The sequence below is a fragment of the Cheilinus undulatus genome, linkage group 24 (assembly GCF_018320785.1).
Source record: "Cheilinus undulatus linkage group 24, ASM1832078v1, whole genome shotgun sequence".
Taxonomy (NCBI): domain Eukaryota; kingdom Metazoa; phylum Chordata; class Actinopteri; order Labriformes; family Labridae; genus Cheilinus; species Cheilinus undulatus.
Window position 1 is genome coordinate 27,208,419 of NC_054888.1, and position 26,040 is coordinate 27,234,458.

At 45.2% G+C, this 26,040-nt stretch overlaps 1 protein-coding gene across 1 annotated transcript in view; it reads left to right on the top strand.

Annotated features, from left to right (window-relative positions):
* The window catches only part of LOC121506337 (protein FAM184A-like), a 70,025-nt gene that overhangs the window by 34,236 nt on the left and 9,749 nt on the right, over positions 1–26,040 (top strand). The window contains exons 11-19 of the mRNA XM_041782105.1: positions 3,162–3,284; positions 3,363–3,524; positions 6,338–6,459; positions 7,906–8,056; positions 17,882–17,996; positions 18,300–18,397; positions 24,990–25,143; positions 25,365–25,492; positions 25,577–25,761. Of these exons, the coding sequence (XP_041638039.1) occupies positions 3,162–3,284; positions 3,363–3,524; positions 6,338–6,459; positions 7,906–8,056; positions 17,882–17,996; positions 18,300–18,397; positions 24,990–25,143; positions 25,365–25,492; positions 25,577–25,761 (1,238 nt within the window). The remainder of the gene's footprint in view (positions 1–3,161; positions 3,285–3,362; positions 3,525–6,337; positions 6,460–7,905; positions 8,057–17,881; positions 17,997–18,299; positions 18,398–24,989; positions 25,144–25,364; positions 25,493–25,576; positions 25,762–26,040) is intronic.

Sequence of the window (26,040 nt, forward strand, 5' to 3'; positions counted from 1 at the left end):
TCTCAGCAGTAGAGCTGTTGAAACACCAGAATAGTGTTCTCTGATTCATTCTAGTAACAGCCAGACCTGTTTGATAGCAGACGCCCTAGGTTTTAGTCCTGAAGGTCAGGGGGGCGGGGTTTTAGAGACTACAGAGAGAGTAGAGTCAACGCTGAGGACAGAGTCCACAGATGTCTTTAAAGTTTACCCTTCTAATGGTAGAAAATCAAGCCCTTTCTAATCTTTCCCTTGTTTTTAGATCAGTGTGTATCTGCTTAATAGAGACAGAATCAGAGAAATCTTCATACATCACTATGATTCTTTATTTCTGACCCTCAGCGTCTAAATGAAGACAGATCTCTGCCTCTGAGACCACTCCTCACTTTGACTTTTAAATTATCTGCTCTCTGCTCATTTTTCTCCTCTGTCATAAGTCCCTGAGCTGGTAATGCTGTTAGACGCTGCAAGCTGATTGGACGATTTTCACTGACATTAAATCTGCCTTCAAGCAGACGGAGCCATGTGAGGATGACGGGGGAGTTTCCCTGGAAAAAAGAGGAGAAATATTATATAAGACACAGAAGAGACATGATAACATTTTTAATGCACAGAAGACACCAAGATTTATTTTCTTTATTCATCTGATATAGGCTGATATTTACAGCTGATATAGACTGATATTTACAGCTGATATAGACTGATATTTACAGCTGATATAGACTGATATTTACAGCTGATATAGACTGATATTTACAGCTGATATAGACTGATATTTACAGCTGATATAAACTGATATTTACAGCTGATATAGACTGATATTTACAGCTGATATAGACTGATATTTACAGCTGATATAGACTGATATTTACAGCTGATATAGACTGATATTTACAGCTGATATAGACTGATATTTACACCTGATATAGACTGATATTTACAGTTGATATAGACTGATATTTACAGCTGATATAGACTGATATTTACAGCTGATATAGACTGATATTTACAGCTGATATAGACTGATATTTACAGCTGATATAGACTGATATTTACAGCTGATATAGACTGATATTTACAGCTGATATAGACTGATATTTACAGCTGATATAGACTGATATTTACAGCTGATATAGACTGATATTTACAGCTGATATAAACTGATATTTACAGCTGATATAGACTGATATTTACAGTTGATATAGACTGATATTTACAGTTGATATAGACTGATATTTACAGCTGATATAGACTGATATTTACAGTTGATATAAACTGATATTTACAGCTGATATAGACTGATATTTACAGTTGATATAGACTGATATTTACAGTTGATATAGACTGATATTTACACCTGATATAGACTGATATTTACAGCTGATATAGACTGATATTTACAGCTGATATAGACTGATATTTACAGTTGATATAGACTGATATTTACAGCTGATATAGACTGATATTTACAACTGATATAGACTGATATTTACACCTGATATAGACTGATATTTACAGCTGATATAGACTGATATTTACAGCTGATATAGACTGATATTTACAGCTGATATAGACTGATATTTACAGCTGATATAGACTGATATTTACACCTGATATAGACTGATATTTACAGCTGATATAGACTGATATTTACAGCTGATATAGACTGATATTTACAGTTGATATAGACTGATATTTACACCTGATATAGACTGATATTTACAGCTGATATAGACTGATATTTACACCTGATATAGACATATATCTACAGCTGATATAGACTGATATTTACAGTTGATATAGACTGATATTTACAGCTGATATAGACTGATATTTACAGCTGATATAGACTGATATTTACAGCTGATATAGACTGATATTTACAGCTGATATAGACTGATATTTACAGCTGACATAGACTGATATTTACAGCTGACATAGACTGATATTTACAGCTGATATAGACTGATATTTACAGCTGATATAGACTGATATTTACAGCTGACATAGACTGATATTTACAGCTGATATAGACTGATATTTACAGCTGATATAGACTGATATTAACAGCTGATAGACTGATCTTTATGTCTCCATTTCCATCGGTACCATATTCCCTATCGTGGTCTCCAGAGCCACATCATCTGCATAAAGTAGATCTGTACCTCTCAGGCCCCTAACCTTTACCTCCAGCTGATCCTGGAGGGCCGGTCCTTGAAGATGACCTGTGTGTTGGGGTTGTTTTGCAGATGTAGAGCTGTTTGCTGATGACTCACTCCTGTTTGTGCGTCATAGAAGTGAAGTGGAGCTGAAACAGTAAATCTACATATTGTGTAACCAAACATGACTGTCTGAGTGGAGATGCTGGATGTTCTGAACGCTGCCACATAAATGCAGCTAAACTATATGGTAGAAACAGTCGTCCTGTTCTTGGTCTGCATAAGATCATCCATGTTTGTTAATGTCAGATTCCTCACATTTACTGTCAGAAATATAAAATGTGATCAAAACTCCAAAATGTGCAAACGTCCTCAAATTTCCATGAGAATTCCTGAAAATTTAATCTCCAACTTTCCCAATATTTCAACCACATTCCTAACCAAGGATGTTCTGGACAATTATCTCAAACTGAAGAGATGAACGTTCTGTAGGACAGCTGAGTAGAACGTGCCGGGTCTCAGGAGGTTCATTCTTTTACTGATAAATAAGAAAATAAAGAATTAGAATCAACATCCCTGTCATGGATTCAAAGCTGCCTGGTCATCAGAAGGTCAGTGAGGGTTTGGGAATATTTGATGAGTCTGACCACTAGGAGGCGCTCTGTAATGCTGTGTTCAAACCTGTGGTCTGATCAGTACAACAGCATCAATGTAAAACCAGGGAGTCTTTCAAAGCTTGGATGTAAACCCACTGAGAAGAAGAAGAAGAAGAAGGGGGAGCAGAGGATTTATTTCAGTGGTGTGAAGGATTATGGGTAATGGTGGTTTTTAAGTCAAATGATGCCTCACGTGTCTCTGAGTCTGCAGACTTCTGAAGCCTCCTTCTCTACTTTATTCAGACTGTAGACCCACATAGAGGACCAGGAGTAGGAGCATCAGATCTTCTGGTTTCTCCTTCAGATATTAGACTGCTTTTATGACCTTGTTTGTTGAAATAACTCTTTATGTCGTCTCATGGTCATGCAGAAACTGTCCCAGGAGTTTGAGATCAAGCGTCTGTCGTTGGAGGAGCAGAGGGACCGCCTGCAGCAGCAGCTCGATAACCTGAAGGAGGAGCTCTCTGCTAAACTCAACATGGCCAACCAGGAGGTACTACCCATGATGCATCACTCAGCGTCCTCATCCAGGCCCGGGGCCGCATGTTGACCCTCCTCTGTGTCTCTCCAGGTGTCTCACCTGCAGGAGCTGGTGAGGGAAGGCGAGCAGAACCTGGGCTCGGCTCAGACCCAGATCTCCTGTCTGAAGGAGACGCAGGAGAAACTCAGGACTGAGCTGGACGCCACCAGGTCACGAGTCCGGGAGACGAGTAACCTGCTGACCGACCTGCAGGTAAGACTCGGGGTTTACTACGCCCAGAAGGGTGTTTAAGGTTTCTGGAACAAAACAGAAGAGTCAGCCATGTTTGATATTCACATCAGTGAGGACAGTCAGCTGCTGTAAAGGTGAGGTGGGGTTGGACTTCGATTCATGACAGGATCAACCAAACCCAGTTCAACAGAAACCAGTCCAGAGGATTTAGAGTCATAGCCGAGGACTCATGAATGAATGAATCTAGAGTCTAATGTGAACTGAGACATCACTCATACAGCCAGAGTGAATCCATTCATTAGGATATCACTGAATCAGCCAATCAGACACTCCGAGGGTTTGGCAGGAAGTCAAAATGGAGCAGGAGGAAGAGAGAGAGAGTGACTGAGGAGGAGAGGAAGGATGGAGAGAGACAAACAAGGAGTCAAAAGGACAGCTGGGAGATAAAGACGAGGATGCTGGAGTTAGAAAAACTGACATGTGGGTAAAATCTGCCAGAGCAGATCCTCAGGGGGGTCTGGAGGTTTAAAGACCACTAATCCCCCCAGTCCCACAGCCACGGGTCAGGAATCTAGCTCTGTTTTATCAAACATTAACGTGTCCTCTTTAAATAAAACCAGACTGATTAGATAAAGAGATCTAGACTAAGGCTGCATGGCAGTGCAGAGGTTAATGCTCCAGTAGGTTCCTTGTTCCTTGTTCCTGGGTCAGAGTTGACATGTTCTCCCCGTGCATCGACCAACTCCCTCCCTCAGAGCGGACAGCTCCTTGGTTTAATTGGTGACTCTAAATTGCCGTAGGTGTGGGTATGACAGTGCCTCTCTGTCTCTCTATGTCAGCCCTGTGATTGGCTGGTGACCTGTGCAGTCCCCGCCCCTCACCCAGAGCTGGGACAGGCTCCAACCCCCTGTGACCCCAAACAAGATGAGCGTTGTGTAAAATGGAACTTAACCACCTTTACCACACTGCTCTTATCCTTTCCTGCTGGATTCATGATGACGGCCCCCTACTCCTGCCCTCTCCTGCTGGATTCATGATGACAGCCCCCTGCTCCTGCCCTCTCCTGCTGGATTCATGATGACAGCCCCCTACTCCTGCCCTCTCCTGCTGGATTCATGATGACAGCCCCCTGCTCCTGCCCTTCCTGCTGGATTCATGATGACGGCCCCCTGCTCCTGCCCTCTCCTGTTGGATTCATGATGACGGCCCCCTGCTCCTGCCTGCCCTCTCCTGCTGGATTCATGATGACAGCCCCCTGCTCCTGCCTGCCCTCTCCTGCTGGATTCATGATGACAGCCCCCTACTCCTGCCCTCTCCTGTTGGATTCATGATGACGGCCCCCTGCTCCTGCCTGCCCTCTCCTGCTGGAGTCATGATGACAGCCCCCAGCTCCTGCCTGCCCTCTCCTGCTGGATTCATGATGACAGCCCCCTACTCCTGCCCTCTCCTGTTGGATTCATGATGACGGCCCCCTGCTCCTGCCTGCCCTCTCCTGCTGGATTCATGATGACAGCCCCCTGCTCCTGCCTGCCCTCTCCTGCTGGATTCATGATGACGGCCCCCTACTCCTGCCCTCTCCTGCTGGATTCATGATGACAGCCCCCTGCTCCTGCCCTCTCCTGCTAGATTCATGATGACGGCCCCCTGCTCCTGCCTGCCCTCTCCTGCTGGATTCATGATGACGGCCCCCTACTCCTGCCCTCTCCTGCTGGATTCATGATGACAGCCCCCTGCTCCTGCCCTCTCCTGCTGGATTCATGATGACAGCCCCCTGCTCCTGCCTGCCCTCTCCTGCTGGATTCATGATGACGGCCCCCTGCTCCTGCCTGCCCTCTCCAGCTGGATTCATGATGATGGCCCCCTGCTCCTGCCTGCCCTCTCCTGCTGGATTCATGATGACAGCCCCCTACTCCTGCCCTTCCTGCTGGATTCATGATGATGGCCCCCTGCTCCTGCCTGCCCTCTCCTGCTGGATTCATGATGACGGCCCCCTACTCCTGCCCTCTTCTGCTGGATTCATGATGACGGCCCCCTGCTCTTGCCCTCTCCAGCTGGATTCATGATGACGGCCCCCTGCTCCTTCCCCCTTTCTGCTGGATTCATGATGACGGCCCCCTACTCCTACCCTCTCCTGTTGTATTCCTGACTATTCCTGTCAGCTTCCACCTGCTCTCTCTAGACTTCTGGCCCTTTCCCCCCTCGTGTGCTCCAGCCTGATGGATCCTGATCATTCCCATCCACTCCCACCTCATTCCGCCTGCTTCCACTAACTCTCATCAGCCTCTACCTGCTCTTGCTTTCTCCTTGATTTTGAACCATTTCCAGCCAATCCTAGACTTTTCCCTCCACCCCTGCTGTGATTTAGCATTTCTGTTTCCAGCTCACAACAAAAGTAGAACCACCCACTCCTGGGAGGTTTGTTTTACCCCCAAAGCAGGCATGCAGACCTCTAATCTGAAGCTGAAGTATAAACCCTTGTTATCAGGATTTCCAGCAGAGAAATAATGCTTGTTAAATGGAGTGATTGCATGTTTAAAATACAAAAGAATCAAACAGAATGTGAGTAATTCAGAGATTATAAACTCAGAGCTGAGTCACAGCAGCAGCTGGAGAAACGTGAACAAACGTGAATAAAAGAGAAGAGAAGGAGAACAGAGCAGTGATGGTGAAGATACAGACCAGCATCATAAGAACACATTTACTCTGTAAAATATCATTATTAAGCCAGATTCACTGTAAACAGAGACTACAACACATGACTTGATTATTTTAAAGCCGATCAGAGGTTGGACGGCAACAGAGGATTGTGGGTAAATGTCTCATTGTGTCTTTAGGAGGAGATAGAGACTCAGAGACAGCAGCATGAGGCCAGGGTGATGTCCATCAGGACAGAGGAGAAGCAGAAGATGGACAAGATGGCCGACGACCTGGACCAGAAGTGGAGGGACGCTCTGAGGTAAAACCAGCTCTGACCTGGTCTTCATGGTCCCCTTTAGTCTGTTAATCAGTAACTATCGTTCCTCAGTACTGGTGTACTTCAGCAGGTCTTCATGACTTTATTCAGGTCAGTAGGCTCTGACTAACTCTGATCAGAGTCAGATTAACTCTGATTAACTCTGATCAGAGTCAGATTAACTCTGATTAACTCTGATCGAAGTTAGATTAACTCTGATTAACTCTGATCAGAGCTAGATTAACTCTGATTAACACTGATCAGAGTCAGGCTAACTCTGATTAACTCTGATCAGAGTTACATTAACTCTGATTAACTCTGATAAGAGCTAAAATAACTCTGATTAACTCAGATAGATGTTAGATTAACTCTGATTAACTCTGATCGGTGTTAGATTAACTCTGATTAACTCTGATCAGAGCTAGATTAACTCTGATTAACTCTGATAAGAGCTAAAATAACTGATTAACTCAGATAGATGTTAGATTAACTCTGATTAACTCTGATCAGAGCTAGATTAACTCTGATTAACACTGATCAGAGTCAGGCTAACTCTGATTAACTCTGATCAGAGTTACATTAACTCTGATTAACTCTTATAAGAGCTAGAATAACTCTGATTAACTCAGATTGGTGTTAGATTAACTCTGATTAACTCTGATCGGTGTTAGATTAACTCTGATTAACTCTGATCAGAGCTAGATTAACTCTGATTAACACTGATCAGAGTCAAGCTAACTCTGATTAACTCTGATCAGAGTTACATTAACTCTGATTAACTCTGCTAAGAGCTAGAATAACTCTGATCAGAGTCAGGTTAACTGTGGCTGATTTAGATTAACTCTGATTAACTCTGGTCAGTGTCAGATTTACTCTGATTAACTCTGATCAGAGTTAGATTAACTCTGAATAACTCTGATCAGAATTAGATTAACTCTGATCAGAGTCAGGTTAACTGTGGCTGATTTAGATTAACTCTGATTAACTCTGATCAGAGTCAGGTAACTCTGATTAACTCTGATTGATGTTAGATTAACTCTGATTAACTCCGATTGGTGTTAGATTAACTCTGATTAACTCTGATTGATGTTAGATTAACTCTGATTAACTCCGATTGGTGTTAGATTAACTCTGATTAACTCTGATTGATGTTAGATTAACTCTGATTAACTCTGATTGGTGTTAGATTAACTCTGATAAACTCTGATCAGTTTTAGATTAACTCTGATTAACTCTGATCGGTTTTAGATTAACTCTGTCTAACTCTGATCAGAGTCAGATTAACTCTGGCTGATGCTGGCGTCTTTGTCAGTGATTAACAGGTTCAATCTAGACCGACTGTGCCCAGCTCTGAAAGGAAACCCCTCTCTCCTGAGGATGACTGAGTCTATTAAGCACTTCCAAACCATAAATCAGGAGTAACTTCTTAACGAGCCTCCGTCTCTGCAGGGAGGAGGTGCGTCTGCTGAAGGAGGAGCTGACGGAGGAGTACGAGGCGGACAAACAGGTGGCGCTGACTCAGCTGTCCCAGCAGAAGGAGCTGGAGATGATGGCGGCCAGAGAGAGCTGGCAGAGGAAGGTGGAGGACCTGCTGGAACAGGTAGGATCATCACACCTTCATGGTGCCACCTGCTGGTCTGTCTGATGTGGTTCCTGGTGTCAGATGGGACCACTGTGGATCCTGCTTTGGTTTGGGTTCTGTATTTCTAGACGCCTAGTTCCCCATCTGACCAGAACCCCTGCCCCCTCCCCTGAGGCCTGGTCTGGACTCTAGGGGAGTCAGAGATTTCAGACTTTGGACCTTTGAGCTTCAATCAGGCTCAGTCTCATGAATACAGATAGATATGGAATAAAATCCAGATAGAGGTCCTGTTCAGGCTCTAGTAGGGTCCTGCTGGATACTTGGGACCTGATCTGAGCCCTCCTGCTGGTACAGTCTCCAGTCTGACTCCAGCATCCAGACCTGCTCTCTGCTGGTGTTGTAGGTCGTCCTCTGTAGAGGTTTTTTGTCTCCAGCTTGTCACTAACAGTTTTTCTCACAGTCTTCGAGTCTCTCAGGTCGAGTCTCCCTCACTTTTGTGACTCAGCTGAGCAGAATGAGCCGGGGGGGGGGGGGGGTCTGCTGAGCTCTGCACGAGTCTCCCACATCAATAGTCATAGTCATAGTATCACACAGGCCTGTACAGTACCACAGAGAGGTGTCAGGGAGGCTGGATTCAAACCTTTGCTATTGTTCTGGTGAAACCAGACCATGTCCATACCTCAGCCCCAGAAAAAGCTGTCTGAAACCCAGAGGGTCATTTCTGGTCTGAATGATCGTTAATCCTCTACACCCTCTAATCGGCCTGAGTAACATGGAGATGTACTTTACCCTTGGATGGTATAAATCCTGATGATTCAGCGATCCTGCTACCTTGAAGCTGCCCCATGCAGGTATTAATATTGATGTGCATGTGTGTTTTTATACACACTGCAGCTTCAAACATAGAAACGCTCATGCAGAATAGATGAGACTGTTTTCAGCTCAGTGTGAAGAGAAATGGACTCAGGTAGGGCAAGCAGGCGGGGGATGGACTGACCTACATACGGCTGCTCACAATCTCTCTGCAGGTCATTGTATGAGTGTGCACTGAGATCCAGATCCACCAAGATGGAGATGGGCCCGCTAACAGCACCATGATCTGTGCAGAATTAGCAACCTCTATCTGACCCATTTTAGCACAATATCCAAGAAACAACATGGAATTGATATAGAAGTGTGCTAGGGCATGTCTACAATTTAGCAGCTGGGAACGGTTAGACAAGAGCGACCCATCTAGGTGATTTGGCCTACTGTAGGTCTATATCTTAGCTGTTTTTAGGTCTGTATGTTGGTCTACTGTAGGTCTATATCTTAGCTGTTTTTAGGTCTGTATGTTGGTCTACTGTAGGTCTATATATTAGCTGTTTTTAGGTCTGTATGTTGGTCTACTGTAGGTCTATATATTAGCTGTTTTTAGGTCTGTATGTTGGTCTACTGTAGGTCTATATATTAGCTGTTTTTAGGTCTGTATGTTGGTCTACTGTAGGTCTATATATTAGCTGTTTTTAGGTCTGTAGGTTGGTCTACTGTAGGTCTATATATTAGCTGTTTTTAAGTCCATATGTTGGTCTACTGTAGGTCTATATATTAGCTGTTTTAGGTCCATATGTTGGTCTACTGTAGGTCTATATATTAGTTGTTTTTAGGTCTGTATGTTGGTCTACTGTAGGTCTATATATTAGCTGTTTTTAGGTCTGTATGTTGGTCTACTGTAGGTCTATATATAAGCTGTTTTTAGGTCTGTATGTTGGTCTACTGTAGGTCTATATATTAGCTGTTTTTAGGTCTGTATGTTGGTCTACTGTAGGTCTATATATTAGTTGTTTTTAGGTCCATGTGTTGGTCTACTGTAGGTCTATATATTAGTTGTTTTTAGGTCTGTATGTTGGTCTACTGTAGGTCTATATATTAGTAGTTTTTTTTAGGTCTGTATGTTGATCTACTGTAGGTCTATATATTAGCTGTTTTTAGGTCCATGTGTTGGTCTACTGTAGGTCTATATATTAGCTGTTTTTAGGTCCATGTGTTGGTCTACCGTAGGTCTATATATTAGCTGTTTTAGGTCCATGTGTTGGTCTACTGTAGGTCTATATATTAGCTGTTTTAGGTCCACGTGTTGGTCTACTGTAGGTCTATATATTAGCTGTTTTAGGTCCACGTGTTGGTCTACTGTAGGTCTATATATTAGTTGTTTTTAGGTCCATGTGTTGGTCTACTGTAGGTCTATATATTAGCTGTTTTAGGTCCATGTGTTGGTCTACTGTAGGTCTATATATTAGCTGTTTTAGGTCCACGTGTTGGTCTACTGTAGGTCTATATATTAGTTGTTTTTAGGTCCATGTGTTGGTCTACTGTAGGTCTATATATTAGCTGTTTTTAGGTCTGTATGTTGGTCTACTGTAGGTCTATACATTTGCTGTTTTAGGTCCATATGTTGGTCTACTGTAGGTCTATATATTAGCTGTTTTTAGGTCCATATGTTGGTCTACTGTAGGTCTATATATTAGCTGTTTTAGGTCCATGTGTTGGTCTACTGTAGGTCTATATATTAGCTGTTTTAGGTCCATATGTTGGTCTACTGTAGGTCTATATATTAGCTGTTTTAGGTCCATGTGTTGGTCTACTGTAGGTCTATATATTAGCTGTTTTAGGTCCATGTGTTGGTCTACTGTAGGTCTATATATTAGCTGTTTTAGGTCCATGTGTTGGTCTACTGTAGGTCTATATATTAGCTGTTTTAGGTCCATGTGTTGGTCTACTGTAGGTCTATATATTAGCTGTTTTTAGGTCCATGTGTTGGTCTACTGTAGGTCTATATATTAGCTGTTTTAGGTCCATATGTTGGTCTACTGTAGGTCTATATATTAGCTGTTTTAGGTCCATATGTTGGTCTACTGTAGGTCTATATATTAGCTGTTTTAGGTCCATGTGTTGGTCTACTGTAGGTCTATATATTAGCTGTTTTTACGTCTGTATGTTGGTCTACTGTAGGTCTATATATTAGCTGTTTTAGGTCCATGTGTTGGTCTACTGTAGGTCTATATTTTAGTTGTTTTTAGGTCCATATGTTGGTCTACTGTAGGTCTATATATTAGCTGTTTTAGGTCCATGTGTTGGTCTACTGTAGGTCTATATATTAGCTGTTTTAGGTCCATGTGTTGGTCTACTGTAGGTCTATATTTTAGTTGTTTTTAGGTCCATATGTTGGTCTACTGTAGGTCTATATATTAGCTGTTTTAGGTCCATGTGTTGGTCTACTGTAGGTCTATATATTAGCTGTTTTAGGTCCATATGTTGGTCTACTGTAGGTCTATATATTAGTTGTTTTTAGGTCCATGTGTTGGTCTACTGTAGGTCTATATATTAGCTGTTTTTAGGTCTGTATGTTGGTCTACTGTAGGTCTATATATTAGCTGTTTTAGGTCCGTATGTTGGTCTACTGTAGGTCTATATATTAGCTGTTTTAGGTCCATGTGTTGGTCTACTTTAGGTCTATATATTAGCTGTTTTTAGGTCTGTATGTTGGTCTACTGTAGGTCTATATATTAGCTGTTTTAGGTCCATGTGTTGGTCTACTGTAGGTCTATATATTAGCTGTTTTTAGGTCTGTATGTTGGTCTACTGTAGGTCTATATATTAGCTGTTTTAGGTCCATGTGTTGGTCTACTGTAGGTCTATATATTAGCTGTTTTAGGTCCATGTGTTGGTCTACTGTAGGTCTATATATTAGCTGTTTTAGGTCCATGTGTTGGTCTACTGTAGGTCTATATATTAGCTGTTTTAGGTCCACGTGTTGGTCTACTGTAGGTCTATATATTAGCTGTTTTAGGTCCATATGTTGGTCTACTGTAGGTCTATATATTAGCTGTTTTAGGTCCATATGTTGGTCTACTGTAGGTCTATATATTAGCTGTTTTAGGTCCATGTGTTGGTCTACTGTAGGTCTATATATTAGCTGTTTTTAGGTCCATGTGTTGGTCTACTGTAGGTCTATATATTAGCTGTTTTAGGTCCATGTGTTGGTCTACTGTAGGTCTATATGATAGCTGTTTTAGGTCCATATGTTGGTCTACTGTAGGTCTATATATTAGCTGTTTTAGGTCCATGTGTTGGTCTACTGTAGGTCTATATATTAGCTGTTTTTAGGTCTGTATGTTGGTCTACTGTAGGTCTATATATTAGCTGTTTTAGGTCCATGTGTTGGTCTACTGTAGGTCTATATTTTAGTTGTTTTTAGGTCCATGTGTTGGTCTACTGTAGGTCTATATATTAGCTGTTTTAGGTCCATGTGTTGGTCTACTTTAGGTCTATATATTAGCTGTTTTTAGGTCTGTATGTTGGTCTACTGTAGGTCTATATATTAGCTGTTTTAGGTCCATATGTTGGTCTACTGTAGGTCTATATATTAGCTGTTTTAGGTCCATGTGTTGGTCTACTGTAGGTCTATATATTAGCTGTTTTAGGTCCATGTGTTGGTCTACTTTAGGTCTATATATTAGCTGTTTTTAGGTCTGTATGTTGGTCTACTGTAGGTCTATATATTAGCTGTTTTAGGTCCATGTGTTGGTCTACTTTAGGTCTATATATTAGCTGTTTTAGGTCCATGTGTTGGTCTACTTTAGGTCTATATATTAGTTGTTTTTAGGTCCATGTGTTGGTCTACTGTAGGTCTATATATTAGCTGTTTTAGGTCCATGTGTTGGTCTACTGTAGGTCTATATATTAGCTGTTTTAGGTCCATGTGTTGGTCTACTTTAGGTCTATATATTAGCTGTTTTTAGGTCTGTATGTTGGTCTACTGTAGGTCTATATATTAGCTGTTTTTAGGTCCATGTGTTGGTCTACGGTAGGTCTATATATTAGCTGTTTTAGGTCCATATGTTGGTCTACTGTAGGTCTATATATTAGCTGTTTTAGGTCCATGTGTTGGTCTACTGTAGGTCTATATATTAGCTGTTTTAGGTCCATGTGTTGGTCTACTGTAGGTCTATATATTAGCTGTTTTAGGTCCATATGTTGGTCTACTGTAGGTCTATATATTAGCTGTTTTAGGTCCATGTGTTTGTCTACTGTAGGTCTATATATTAGCTGTTTTAGGTCCACATGTTGGCCTACTGTAGGTCTATATATTAGTTGTTTTTAGGTCTGTATGTTGGTCTACTGTAGGTCTATATATTAGCTGTTTTAGGTCCATATGTTGGTCTACTGTAGGTCTATATATTAGCTGTTTTAGGTCCATGTGTTGGTCTACTGTAGGTCTATATATTAGCTGTTTTAGGTCCATGTGTTGGTCTACTGTAGGTCTATATATTAGCTGTTTTAGGTCCATATGTTGGTCTACTGTAGGTCTATATATTAGCTGTTTTAGGTCCATGTGTTTGTCTACTGTAGGTCTATATATTAGCTGTTTTAGGTCCATGTGTTGGTCTACTGTAGGTCTATATATTAGTTGTTTTTAGGTCTGTATGTTGGTCTACTGTAGGTCTATATATTAGTTGTTTTTAGGTCCATGTGTTGGTCTACTGTAGGTCTATATATTAGCTGTTTTTAGGTCTGTATGTTGGTCTACTGTAGGTCTATATATTAGCTGTTTTAGGTCCATGTGTTGGTCTACTGTAGGTCTATATATTAGCTGTTTTAGGTCCATGTGTTGGTCTACTGTAGGTCTATATATTAGCTGTTTTTAGGTCCATGTGTTGGTCTACTGTAGGTCTATATATTAGCTGTTTTAGGTCCATGTGTTGGTCTACTTTAGGTCTATATATTAGCTGTTTTTAGGTCTGTATGTTGGTCTACTGTAGGTCTATATATTAGCTGTTTTAGGTCCATATGTTGGTCTACTGTAGGTCTATATATTAGCTGTTTTAGGTCCATGTGTTGGTCTACTGTAGGTCTATATATTAGCTGTTTTTAGGTCTGTATGTTGGTCTACTGTAGGTCTATATATTAGCTGTTTTAGGTCCATGTGTTGGTCTACTGTAGGTCTATATATTAGCTGTTTTAGGTCCATGTGTTGGTCTACTGTAGGTCTATATATTAGCTGTTTTTAGGTCCATGTGTTGGTCTACTGTAGGTCTATATATTAGCTGTTTTAGGTCCATATGTTGGTCTACTGTAGGTCTATATATTAGCTGTTTTAGGTCCATATGTTGGTCTACTGTAGGTCTATATATTAGCTGTTTTAGGTCCATGTGTTGGTCTACTGTAGGTCTATATATTAGCTGTTTTTAGGTCCATGTGTTGGTCTACTGTAGGTCTATATATTAGCTGTTTTAGGTCCATGTGTTGGTCTACTGTAGGTCTATATATTAGCTGTTTTAGGTCCATGTGTTGGTCTACTGTAGGTCTATATATTAGCTGTTTTAGGTCCATGTGTTGGTCTACTGTAGGTCTATATATTAGTTGTTTTTAGGTCCATGTGTTGGTCTACTGTAGGTCTATATATTAGCTGTTTTTAGGTCCATGTGTTGGTCTACTGTAGGTCTATATATTAGCTGTTTTTAGGTCCATGTGTTGGTCTACGGTAGGTCTATATATTAGTTGTTTTTAGGTCCATGTGTTGGTCTACTGTAGGTCTATATATTAGCTGTTTTTAGGTCCATGTGTTGGTCTACGGTAGGTCTATATATTAGTTGTTTTTAGGTCCATGTGTTGGTCTACGGTAGGTCTATATATTAGCTGTTTTAGGTCCATGTGTTGGTCTACTGTAGGTCTATATATTAGTTGTTTTTAGGTCCATGTGTTGGTCTACTGTAGGTCTATATATTAGTTGTTTTTAGGTCCATGTGTTGGTCTACTGTAGGTCTATATATTAGCTGTTTTTAGGTCCATGTGTTGGTCTACGGTAGGTCTATATATTAGTTGTTTTTAGGTCCATGTGTTGGTCTACGGTAGGTCTATATATTAGCTGTTTTAGGTCCATGTGTTGGTCTACTGTAGGTCTATATATTAGTTGTTTTTAGGTCCATGTGTTGGTCTACTGTAGGTCTATATATTAGCTGTTTTTAGGTCCATGTGTTGGTCTACGGTAGGTCTATATATTAGTTGTTTTTAGGTCCATGTGTTGGTCTACTGTAGGTCTATATATTAGCTGTTTTTAGGTCCATGTGTTGGTCTACTGTAGGTCTATATATTAGTTGTTTTTAGGTCCATGTGTTGGTCTACTGTAGGTCTATATATTAGCTGTTTTTAGGTCCATGTGTTGGTCTACGGTAGGTCTATATATTAGTTGTTTTTAGGTCCATGTGTTGGTCTACGGTAGGTCTATATATTAGCTGTTTTTAGGTCCATGTGTTGGTCTACGGTAGGTCTATATATTAGTTGTTTTTAGGTCCATGTGTTGGTCTACTGTAGGTCTATATATTAGCTGTTTTTAGGTCCATGTGTTGGTCTACGGTAGGTCTATATATTAGTTGTTTTTAGGTCCATGTGTTGGTCTACGGTAGGTCTATATATTAGCTGTTTTAGGTCCATGTGTTGGTCTACTGTAGGTCTATATATTAGTTGTTTTTAGGTCCATGTGTTGGTCTACTGTAGGTCTATATATTAGTTGTTTTTAGGTCCATGTGTTGGTCTACTGTAGGTCTATATATTAGTTGTTTTTAGGTCCATGTGTTGGTCTACGGTAGGTCTATATATTAGCTGTTTTAGGTCCATATGTTGGTCTACTGTAGGTCTATATATTAGTTGTTTTTAGGTCCATGTGTTGGTCTACTGTAGGTCTATATATTAGCTGTTTTAGGTCCATGTGTTGGTCTACTGTAGGTCTATATATTAGCTGTTTTAGGTCCATGTGTTGGTCTACTGTAGGTCTATATATTAGTTGTTTTTAGGTCCCTGTGTTGGTCTACTGTAGGTCTATATATTAGTTGTTTTTAGGTCCATGTGTTGGTCTACTGTAGGTCTATATATTAGCTGTTTTAGGTCCACGTGTTGGTCTACTGTAGGTCTATATATTAGCTGTTTTAGGTCCATGTGTTGGCTGATGTGCTGGATCTGGATTTGAAAGTCCCTGGGCCATGGTGTTCTTTACTTTTCTGTTCCTCTTCCTTTCTTTTATCCATATTTGATGCTGATTCTCAGAATAACTTCCACACCTCCATCCCTGGGTCCTGATGGCGTTCAGTCGCTCTGTCGTATCTCTCTGACGGATCTGGTCTGTGAATGTCATGGTGTTCACAGTCAGGCTGATTTTCATTGGGGGGGTTAGGGTTAGGGTCATTTAGTGTTGATTTTCAAATATTTCCTAAATTAGACATGCAAAGAGACAAATTTACCCAGGATGCTGTCTGCCTGTGTCTGCTGTGAACACCACAGATGTCGTAGGTAGAAGGTAGTGCACCCCTGATGCGACCCTGTCCCTAACACTCTCCTACAGGTCATCATGTGTTCATTCTGTCATATGTCTGCTGTCAGAATCACAGCTCGCTCTCTCAGCATCCACACAGCTGTCAAAGTGACACCACAGGCTCTTATATAAGCTGTCAGCTGTCAGTGATATGGAAATCAGAGAAAAATAACCTCAAAAACACTGAAAAACAGGATTTATTATTATATTCTCCATAAAAAGACTCTTTGTTCTCCTGTTTTAAATATTTTATAACTCTGACTGAATCCTCTCCAGTTTTAAAGGCTGATAGACACAGGATGGTTTTTAGATGTAAGTGATGATAGAGCCAAGGGAGAGCAGAGACAGAGGGATGGTTTCAGCTGGTTTTTAACAGGATAATCCTCTAAACCGCCACAGTAGAGGATTCCTCCAGACCCTGATAGCACGCCGCTGCTGGTTTCACAGTGGACACGTGAGATCTCACAGAAACTCACGGGATCAAACGAGACTTTAGAAGGAAAGGAGGACAGTCTGCGTTGTCGTCAGGTTCATGTTGGTTTGTTTTAAAGCTCCATCAACGTTTCTGATAACTCTGCCTGTCTTTGCACATGTCTCCTCCCCAGTCCTGCAGAGATTCACTGGTTTATCTAAAGGTCAGATTGAAACGTTTGTCTCCAGATGAATGTGATTCGATGCAGACAAGCAGAAATCAGAGCTGGAGGAGAGGCCTGTGGAGCTGTAACCACAGAGTTATGAGGGATCCTCCATCGCTGATGACTTCCTCTTCATCAGGAGGTTCTGCAGGCTCCAGTCTCTCTGGTTCAAACATGGAGGATTATCCTGGTGCTCTTCAGGTGTTCCTCCTGGCGTTGGATGCTCTAACAGGTCACATCCATCCTCATCCTCCTCCTCTGCTTTTTAATCCATCTTACCTAGCTCTCACTCATGTAGTCGTCCTAAAGCTTAAAATCCTGCAGAGGATTTAGAGCAGCTGGAGGAGGAGGAGGAGGAAGGATGAGAGGAGGTCCGGAGAGTTCACCCAGACCTCAGAGAGTTCAGAGATGTCTGTGGTGTAACAGTGAAGAGAGGATTAGCTTAGCTTCACTGTCTGAATGGTTGATATGGCGCTGCAGAGGCTGGACGGGGAGAGGGGGGCTCTCCTGGAGAGGTTGATGGGTTCAGGCTATAAACTGGTTTCCAGTAATGCTCACATCTATTTTAGTGGCTGTATCTGGTCTGTGTCTGTGTGAAATTTCACCATAAGAACCTCAGATCATCCTCCATCCTCCACCCTGATTGGTGTTACGTTTGTGGGCCGTTATTACCCTTACACTTGGTTGCCAAACTTAAATGTTTAATGTCCGTATGGCACATAAAAACACGTCTAAATATCAGCATTTAACCACATCTATTTTTTTTTTTTCCAAAAAGATCTCCCTCCTGAAACAGTCTCTGGATAAGAACATGTATAAATATCCTTGTTTTAACCACATATTTCTCCTCTTTCTCCAAAGATCTCCCTCCTGAAACAGTCTCTGGAGCTGCAGCTGTCTCAGTCTCAGTCAGCTCTGCAGCAGCTGCAGTCCCAGTTCAACCAGGAGAGGGAGCTGCTGAGCCAACAGCTCAAAGGTGAGACCATCTGCAGGTAAAACTCTCCTAATCACACCTTCACCCTGTCTGTAGGGTCAAATTTACACAGCCAACACCTGATCTTCAATAACAAAACTATGAAGAGTCAGATTTAATCAATCAGCAGATCCAGACAGGGGAAGAAAGCTCCAAATAATCACAATAACCAGCCAACATAAACCTGAGGATTCTGTTTAAAACTCATCTGTTTATTCCCTCTTTCATTCAGGAAACAGGCGCGTGGAGGTTAAACAGTGTCAATAAACACGTGTTAATTATCGTGTTAATGTGTTTGTGATTCAGAGATGCAGAGGGAGCACCAGAGGAGGGAGCACCGCCTGCAGGAGGCGCACTGCTGCGCTCTGAGCACCATGGAGGAGGCTCGGCAGCACCAGATCAGGGTAACGACACAGGATCCATGAAGCTCAGCATTAGTCATACATCCAGCCATGATTGGCTAACGGCCAGCTGATCCTATGGCCTCCCAGCTCCCACAGCCAATCACAGCTCTTTATCTCAACACTCCACTACTTCTCACTAAACCCTGCTTGCATCAATGCTGATGCACCACAGTGTTGCTGCTGGCAAAGCACCACCTCCTCCACCCCAGCCTCCTCCTCTATAGACTAAAGCTCCAACTCCTCCACCCCAATAGACTAAAGCTCCACCTCCTCCACCCCAGCCTCCTCCTCTATATACTAAAGCTCCACCTCCTCCAACCCAGCCTCCTCCTCTATAGACTAAAGCTCCACCTCCTCCAACCCAGCCTCCTCCTCTATAGACTAAAGCTCCACCTCCTCCAACCCAGCCTCCTCCTCTATATACTAAAGCACCACCTCCTCCACCCCAGCCTCCTCCTCTATAGACTAAAGCTCCACCTCCTCCACCCCAATAGACTGAAGCTCCACCTCCTCCACCCCAGCCTCCTCCTCTATATACCAAAGCTCCACCTCCTCCAACCCAGCCTCCTCCTCTATAGACTAAAGCTCCACCTCCTCCACCCCAATAGACTAAAGCTCCACCTCCTCCACCCCAGCCTCCTCCTCTATAGACTAAAGCTCCACCTCCTCCACCCCAATAGACTAAAGCTCCACCTCCTCCACCCCAGCCTCCTCCTCTATAGACTAAAGCTCCACCTCCTCCACCCCAGCCTCCTCCTCTATAGAAAGCTCCACCTCCTCCACCCCAGCCTCCTCCTTTATAGACTAAAACTCCACCTCCTCCACCCCAGCCTCCTCCTCTATAGACTAAAACTCCACCTCCTCCACCCCAGCCTCCTCCTTTATAGACTGAAGCTCCACCTCCTCCACCCCAGCCTCCTCCTCTATGGACTGAAGCTCCACCTCCTCCACCCCAGCCTCCTCCTTTATAGACTGAAGCTCCACCTCCTCCACCCCAGCCTCCTCCTTTATAGACTGAAGCTCCACCTCCTCCACCCCAGCCTCCTCCTTTATAGACTGAAGCTCCACCTCCTCCACCCCAGCCTCCTCCTTTAAAGGCTGAAGCTCCACCTCCTCCACCCCAGCCTCCTCCTCTATAGAAAGCTCCACCTCCTCCACCCCAGCCTCCTCCTTTATAGACTAAAACTCCACCTCCTCCACCCCAGCCTCCTCCTTTATAGACTAAAGCTCCACCTCCTCCACCCCAATAGACTAAAGCTCCACCTCCGCCACCCCAGCCTCCTCCTCTATAGACTAAACTCCACCTCCTCCACCCCAATAGACTAAAGCTCCACCTCCTCCACCCCAATAGACTAAAGCTCCACCTCCTCCAACCCAGCCTCCTCCTCTATATACTAAAGCTCCACCTCCTCCACCCCAGCCTCCTCCTCTATAGACTAAAGCTTCACCTCCTCCACCCCAGCGTCCTCCTTTAAAGGCTGAAGCTCCACCTCCTCCACACCAGCCTCCTCCTCTATAGAAAGCTCCACCTCCTCCACCCCAATAGACTAAAGCTCCACCTCCTCCACCCCAGCCTCCTCCTCTATAGACTAAAACTCCACCTCCTCTACCCCAGCCTCTTCTTTTATAGACTAAAACTTCACCTCCTCCACCCCAGCGTCCTCCTTTATAGACTAAAGCTCCACCTCCTCCACCCCAATAGACTAAAGCTCCACCTCCTCCACCCCAGCCTCCTCCTCTATAGACTAAACTCCACCTCCTCCACCCCAATAGACTAAAGCTCCACCTCCTCCAACCCAGCCTCCTCCTCTATAGACTAAAGCTCCACCTCCTCCACCCCAGCCTCCTCCTCTATATACTAAAGCTCCACCTCCTCCACCCCAGCCTCCTCCTCTATAGACTAAAACTTCACCTCCTCCACCCCAGCGTCCTCCTTTAAAGGCTGAAGCTCCACCTCCTCCACACCAGCCTCCTCCTCTATAGAAAGCTCCACCTCCTCCACCCCAATAGACTAAAGCTCCACCTCCTCCACCCCAGCCTCCTCCTCTATAGACTAAAACTCCACCTCCTCTACCCCAGCCTCTTCTTTTATAGACTAAAACTTCACCTCCTCCACCCCAGCCTCCTCCTTTATAGACTAAAGCTCCACCTCCTCCACCCCAGCCTCCTCCTTTATAGACTAAAACTCCACCTCCTCCACCCCAGCCTCCTCCTTTATAGACTAAAGCTCCACCTCCTCCACCCCAGCCTCCTCCTTTATAGACTAAAGCTCCACCTCCTCCACCCCAGCCTCCTCCTTTATAGACTAAAACTTCACCTCCTCCACCCCAGCCTCCTCCTTTATAGACTGAAGCTCCACCTCCTCCAGCCCAGCCTCCTTTTCTATAGACTGAAGCTCCACCTCCTCCACCCCAGCCTCCTCCTTTATAGACTGAAGCTCCACCTCCTCCACCCCAGCCTCCTCCTCTATAGACTAAAGCTCCACCTCCTCCACCCCAGCCTCCTCCTTTATAGACTAAAACTTCACCTCCTCCACCCCAGCCTCCTCCTTTATAGACTGAAGCTCCACCTCCTCCAGCCCAGCCTCCTTTTCTATAGACTGAACCTCCACCTCCTCCACCCCAGCCTCCTCCTTTATAGACTGAAGCTCCACCTCCTCCACCCCAGCCTCCTCCTCTATAGACTAAAGCTCCACCTCCTCCACCCCAGCCTCCTCCTTTATAGACTAAAGCTTCACCTCCTCCACCCCAGCCTCCTCCTCTATAGACTAAAGCTCCACCTCCTCCACCCCAGCCTCCTCCTTTATAGACTGAAGCTCCACCTCCTCCACCCCAGCCTCCTCCTTTATAGACTAAAGCTCCACCTCCTCCACCCCAGCCTCCTGCTTTATAGACTAAAGCTCCACCTCCTCCACCCCAGCCTCCTCCTTTATAGACTAAAACTTCACCTCCTCCACCCCAGCCTCCTCCTTTATAGACTAAAGCTCCACCTCCTCCACCCCAGCCTCCTCCTTTATAGACTAAAACTTCACCTCCTCCACCCCAGCCTCCTCCTTGATAGACTGAAGCTCCACCTCCTCCACCCCAGCCTCCTTTTCTATAGACTGAAGCTCCACCTCCTCCACCCCAGCCTCCTCCTTTATAGACTGAAGCTCCACCTCTTCCACCCCAGCCTCCTCCTCTATAGACTAAAGCTCCACCTCCTCCACCCCAGCCTCCTCCTCTATAGACTAAAGCTTCACCTCCTCCACCCCAGCCTCCTCCTCTATAGACTAAAACTCCACCTCCTCCACCCCAGCCTCCTCCTTTATAGACTAAAGCTCCACCTCCTCCACCCCAGCCTCCTCCTTTATAGACTAAAGCTCCACCTCCTCCACCCCAGCCTCCTCCTTTATAGACTAAAACTTCACCTCCTCCACCCCAGCCTCCTCCTTTATAGACTAAAACTTCACCTCCTCCACCCCAGCCTCCTTTTCTATAGACTGAAGCTCCACCTCCTCCACCCCAGCCTCCTCCTTTATAGACTGAAGCTCCACCTCCTCCACCCCAGGCTCCTCCTTTATAGACTAAAGCTCCACCTCCTCCACCCCAGCCTCCTCCTTTAAAGACTGAAGCTCCACCTCCTCCACCCCAGCCTCCTCCTCTATAGACTAAAGCTCCACCTCCTCCACCCCAGCCTCCTCCTTTATAGACTGAAGCTCCACCTCCTCCACCCCAGCCTCCTCCTCTATAAACTAAAGCTCCACCTCCTCCACCCCAGCCTCCTCCTTTATAGACTGAAGCTCCACCTCCTCCAGCCCAGCCTCCTTTTCTATAGACTGAAGCTCCACCTCCTCCACCCCAGCCTCCTCCTTTATAGACTGAAGCTCCACCTCCTCCACCCCAGCCTCCTCCTCTATAGACTAAAGCTCCACCTCCTCCACCCCAGCCTCCTCCTTTATAGACTAAAGCTTCACCTCCTCCACCCCAGCCTCCTCCTCTATAGACTAAAGCTCCACCTCCTCCACCCCAGCCTCCTCCTTTATAGACTGAAGCTCCACCTCCTCCACCCCAGCCTCCTCCTTTATAGACTAAAGCTCCACCTCCTCCACCCCAGCCTCCTGCTTTATAGACTAAAGCTCCACCTCCTCCACCCCAGCCTCCTCCTTTATAGACTAAAACTTCACCTCCTCCACCCCAGCCTCCTCCTTTATAGACTAAAGCTCCACCTCCTCCACCCCAGCCTCCTCCTTTATAGACTAAAACTTCACCTCCTCCACCCCAGCCTCCTCCTTGATAGACTGAAGCTCCACCTCCTCCACCCCAGCCTCCTTTTCTATAGACTGAAGCTCCACCTCCTCCACCCCAGCCTCCTCCTTTATAGACTGAAGCTCCACCTCTTCCACCCCAGCCTCCTCCTCTATAGACTAAAGCTCCACCTCCTCCACCCCAGCCTCCTCCTCTATAGACTAAAGCTTCACCTCCTCCACCCCAGCCTCCTCCTCTATAGACTAAAACTCCACCTCCTCCACCCCAGCCTCCTCCTTTATAGACTAAAGCTCCACCTCCTCCACCCCAGCCTCCTCCTTTATAGACTAAAGCTCCACCTCCTCCACCCCAGCCTCCTCCTTTATAGACTAAAACTTCACCTCCTCCACCCCAGCCTCCTCCTTTATAGACTAAAACTACACCTCCTCCACCCCAGCCTCCTTTTCTATAGACTGAAGCTCCACCTCCTCCACCCCAGCCTCCTCCTTTATAGACTGAAGCTCCACCTCCTCCACCCCAGGCTCCTCCTTTATAGACTAAAGCTCCACCTCCTCCACCCCAGCCTCCTCCTTTAAAGACTGAAGCTCCACCTCCTCCACCCCAGCCTCCTCCTCTATAGACTAAAGCTCCACCTCCTCCACCCCAGCCTCCTCCTTTATAGACTGAAGCTCCACCTCCTCCACCCCAGCCTCCTCCTCTATAAACTAAAGCTCCACCTCCTCCACCCCAGCCTCCTCCTTTATAGACTGAAGCTCCACCTCCTCCACCCCAGCCTCCTCCTTTATAGACTGAAGCTCCACCTCCTCCACCCCAGCCTCCTCCTCTATAGACTAAAGCTCCACCTCCTCCACCCCAGCCTCCTGCTTTATAGACTAAAGCTCCACCTCCTCCACCCCAGCCTCCTCCTTTATAGACTAAAACTTCACCTCCTCCACCCCAGCCTCCTCCTTTATAGACTAAAGCTCCACCTCCTCCACCCCAGCCTCCTCCTTTATAGACTAAAACTTCACCTCCTCCACCCCAGCCTCCTCCTTGATAGACTGAAGCTCCACCTCCTCCACCCCAGCCTCCTTTTCTATAGACTGAAGCTCCACCTCCTCCACGCCAGCCTCCTCCTTTATAGACTGAAGCTCCACCTCCTCCACCCCAGCCTCCTCCTCTATAGACTAAAGCTCCACCTCCTCCACCCCAGCCTCCTCCTCTATAGACTAAAGCTTCACCTCCTCCACCCCAGCCTCCTCCTCTGTAGACTAAAGCTTCACCTCCTCCACCCCAGCCTCCTCCTTTATAGACTAAAGCTCCACCTCCTCCACCCCAGCCTCCTGCTTTATAGACTAAAGCTCCACCTCCTCCACCCCAGCCTCCTCCTTTATAGACTAAAACTTCACCTCCTCCACCCCAGCCTCCTCCTTTATAGACTAAAGCTCCACCTCCTCCACCCCAGCCTCCTTTTCTATAGACTGAAGCTCCACCTCCTCCACCCCAGCCTCCTCCTTTATAGACTGAAGCTCCACCTCCTCCACCCCAGGCTCCTCCTTTATAGACTAAAGCTCCACCTCCTCCACCCCAGCCTCCTCCTTTATAGACTGAAGCTCCACCTCCTCCACCCCAGCCTCCTCCTCTATAAACTAAAGCTCCACCTCCTCCACCCCAGCCTCCTCCTTTATAGACTGAAGCTCCACCTCCTCCACCCCAGCCTCCTCCTTTATAGACTGAAGCTCCACCTCCTCCACCCCAGCCTCCTCCTCTATAGACTAAAGCTCCACCTCCTCCACCCCAGCCTCCTGCTTTATAGACTAAAGCTCCACCTCCTCCACCCCAGCCTCCTCCTTTATAGACTAAAACTTCACCTCCTCCACCCCAGCCTCCTCCTTTATAGACTAAAGCTCCACCTCCTCCACCCCAGCCTCCTCCTTTATAAACTAAAGCTCCACCTCCTCCACCCCAGCCTCCTCCTTTATAGTCTAAAGCTCCACCTCCTCCACCCCAGCCTCCTCCTCTATAGACTACGGTAGCTGTACCACAGGAAAGAGCTGCCTAGCTGAAGATGGAGGAATTAAGAAGAAGAAAACAACCAGACTGAAACTGATTTATCTGCAACAGATTGTTCCAACTTGCAGTTTATAGCAACCACCACAAGATGGCAGCACATACAAACAGCTGTCACTGTTGTCTCCATTCTGCTCATAATAAAACTTAAATATCTCCTTGATTTTGGGAAGTTTTATTTTTCTTTTTTTGTGCCTTTTTCGTTGCAGCAGTTTGATTGGTTTTTAAATGTGCTCAAGGACTAAATCTTTCCTCTCTTCCTCTGTCTTTCTCCTCCTCCTCCTCCCCTTTGTCAGGCCCTGGAGGAGCGTCTGAAGCAGGAGCAGAGGGAGGAGGTTCACGCTCTGAAGGAGGCCCACAGGAGGACGTTGGACATCCTCAGGCAGCAGTCGGACCAGGAGCTGCAGACGCTCCGCTTCGAGCTGGAGGACGAGGGCAAAGCCAAACTTGGTCAGCATCACACTAACATCTATCCTATTTATCTGTTTTTTTTTGTTTTTATTGTGTATTTTATCTCTGACAGGGCTCCTTTTTCATCAGTGTCTGCAGCAGCAGTGATATGATAACTCCCTGTATTAATGCCCTTTTATTTTTCATCAAACCACCGTGTTTTCTCTCATACTGAAGACGTTTCCGGGTGACTGTTGTCTCTCCTCTCTCTGTCTGTGCAGCCTCTCTGAGAGCTGAACTAAACCACCTCCACGCCACAGCCATCGAGCACCTGAAGCAGATCCACCTGAAGGAGAACACGGGGGCCAAACGAGAGGTGGAGAAGGCCATGGAGCAGAGCCACCAGCAGGTGACCATCCCTGTCCGCTTATATCTCTGATTGACTTCATCATCATCATCCTCCTCTGACGTCCTTCTCTCCTCCTCGTCTCAGGAGCAGGAGCTGCTGGTGCGGATCTCAGACCTGCAGGCCGAGGTTTGTTCCCGAAGCAACCGCATCACAGACCTGGACCATGAGATCCACTCTCTGAACGAGACCATTGACAGGCTGACCAGAGAGCTTGAGCTGAAAGGGAAGGAAGTCCTGAGGGTCCGCAGCGAGGCCAACCACCAGATCAGGTAGGAACAAATACCACCTGAGAGTCCTAAAGGACACCAAAAACCAAATCAGGTAGCAATTATTAAAACCTAAGGGTCCAAAACCAGTCTACCCACCAGATCAGGCAGTACTCATTGGCCTCTGTCACTGTGATGTCACCTATTTATTACTGAATTGCCCTGATAATGAATGTTTAGTTATTTTGCCCTGGCAGTGCTGGTTTTTTGACCGAGTCCTGACCATTTATGGAGTTGTTGGAGATTTGTTGGTAAACAGTCAGTGTGCTTCAACCAGCCACC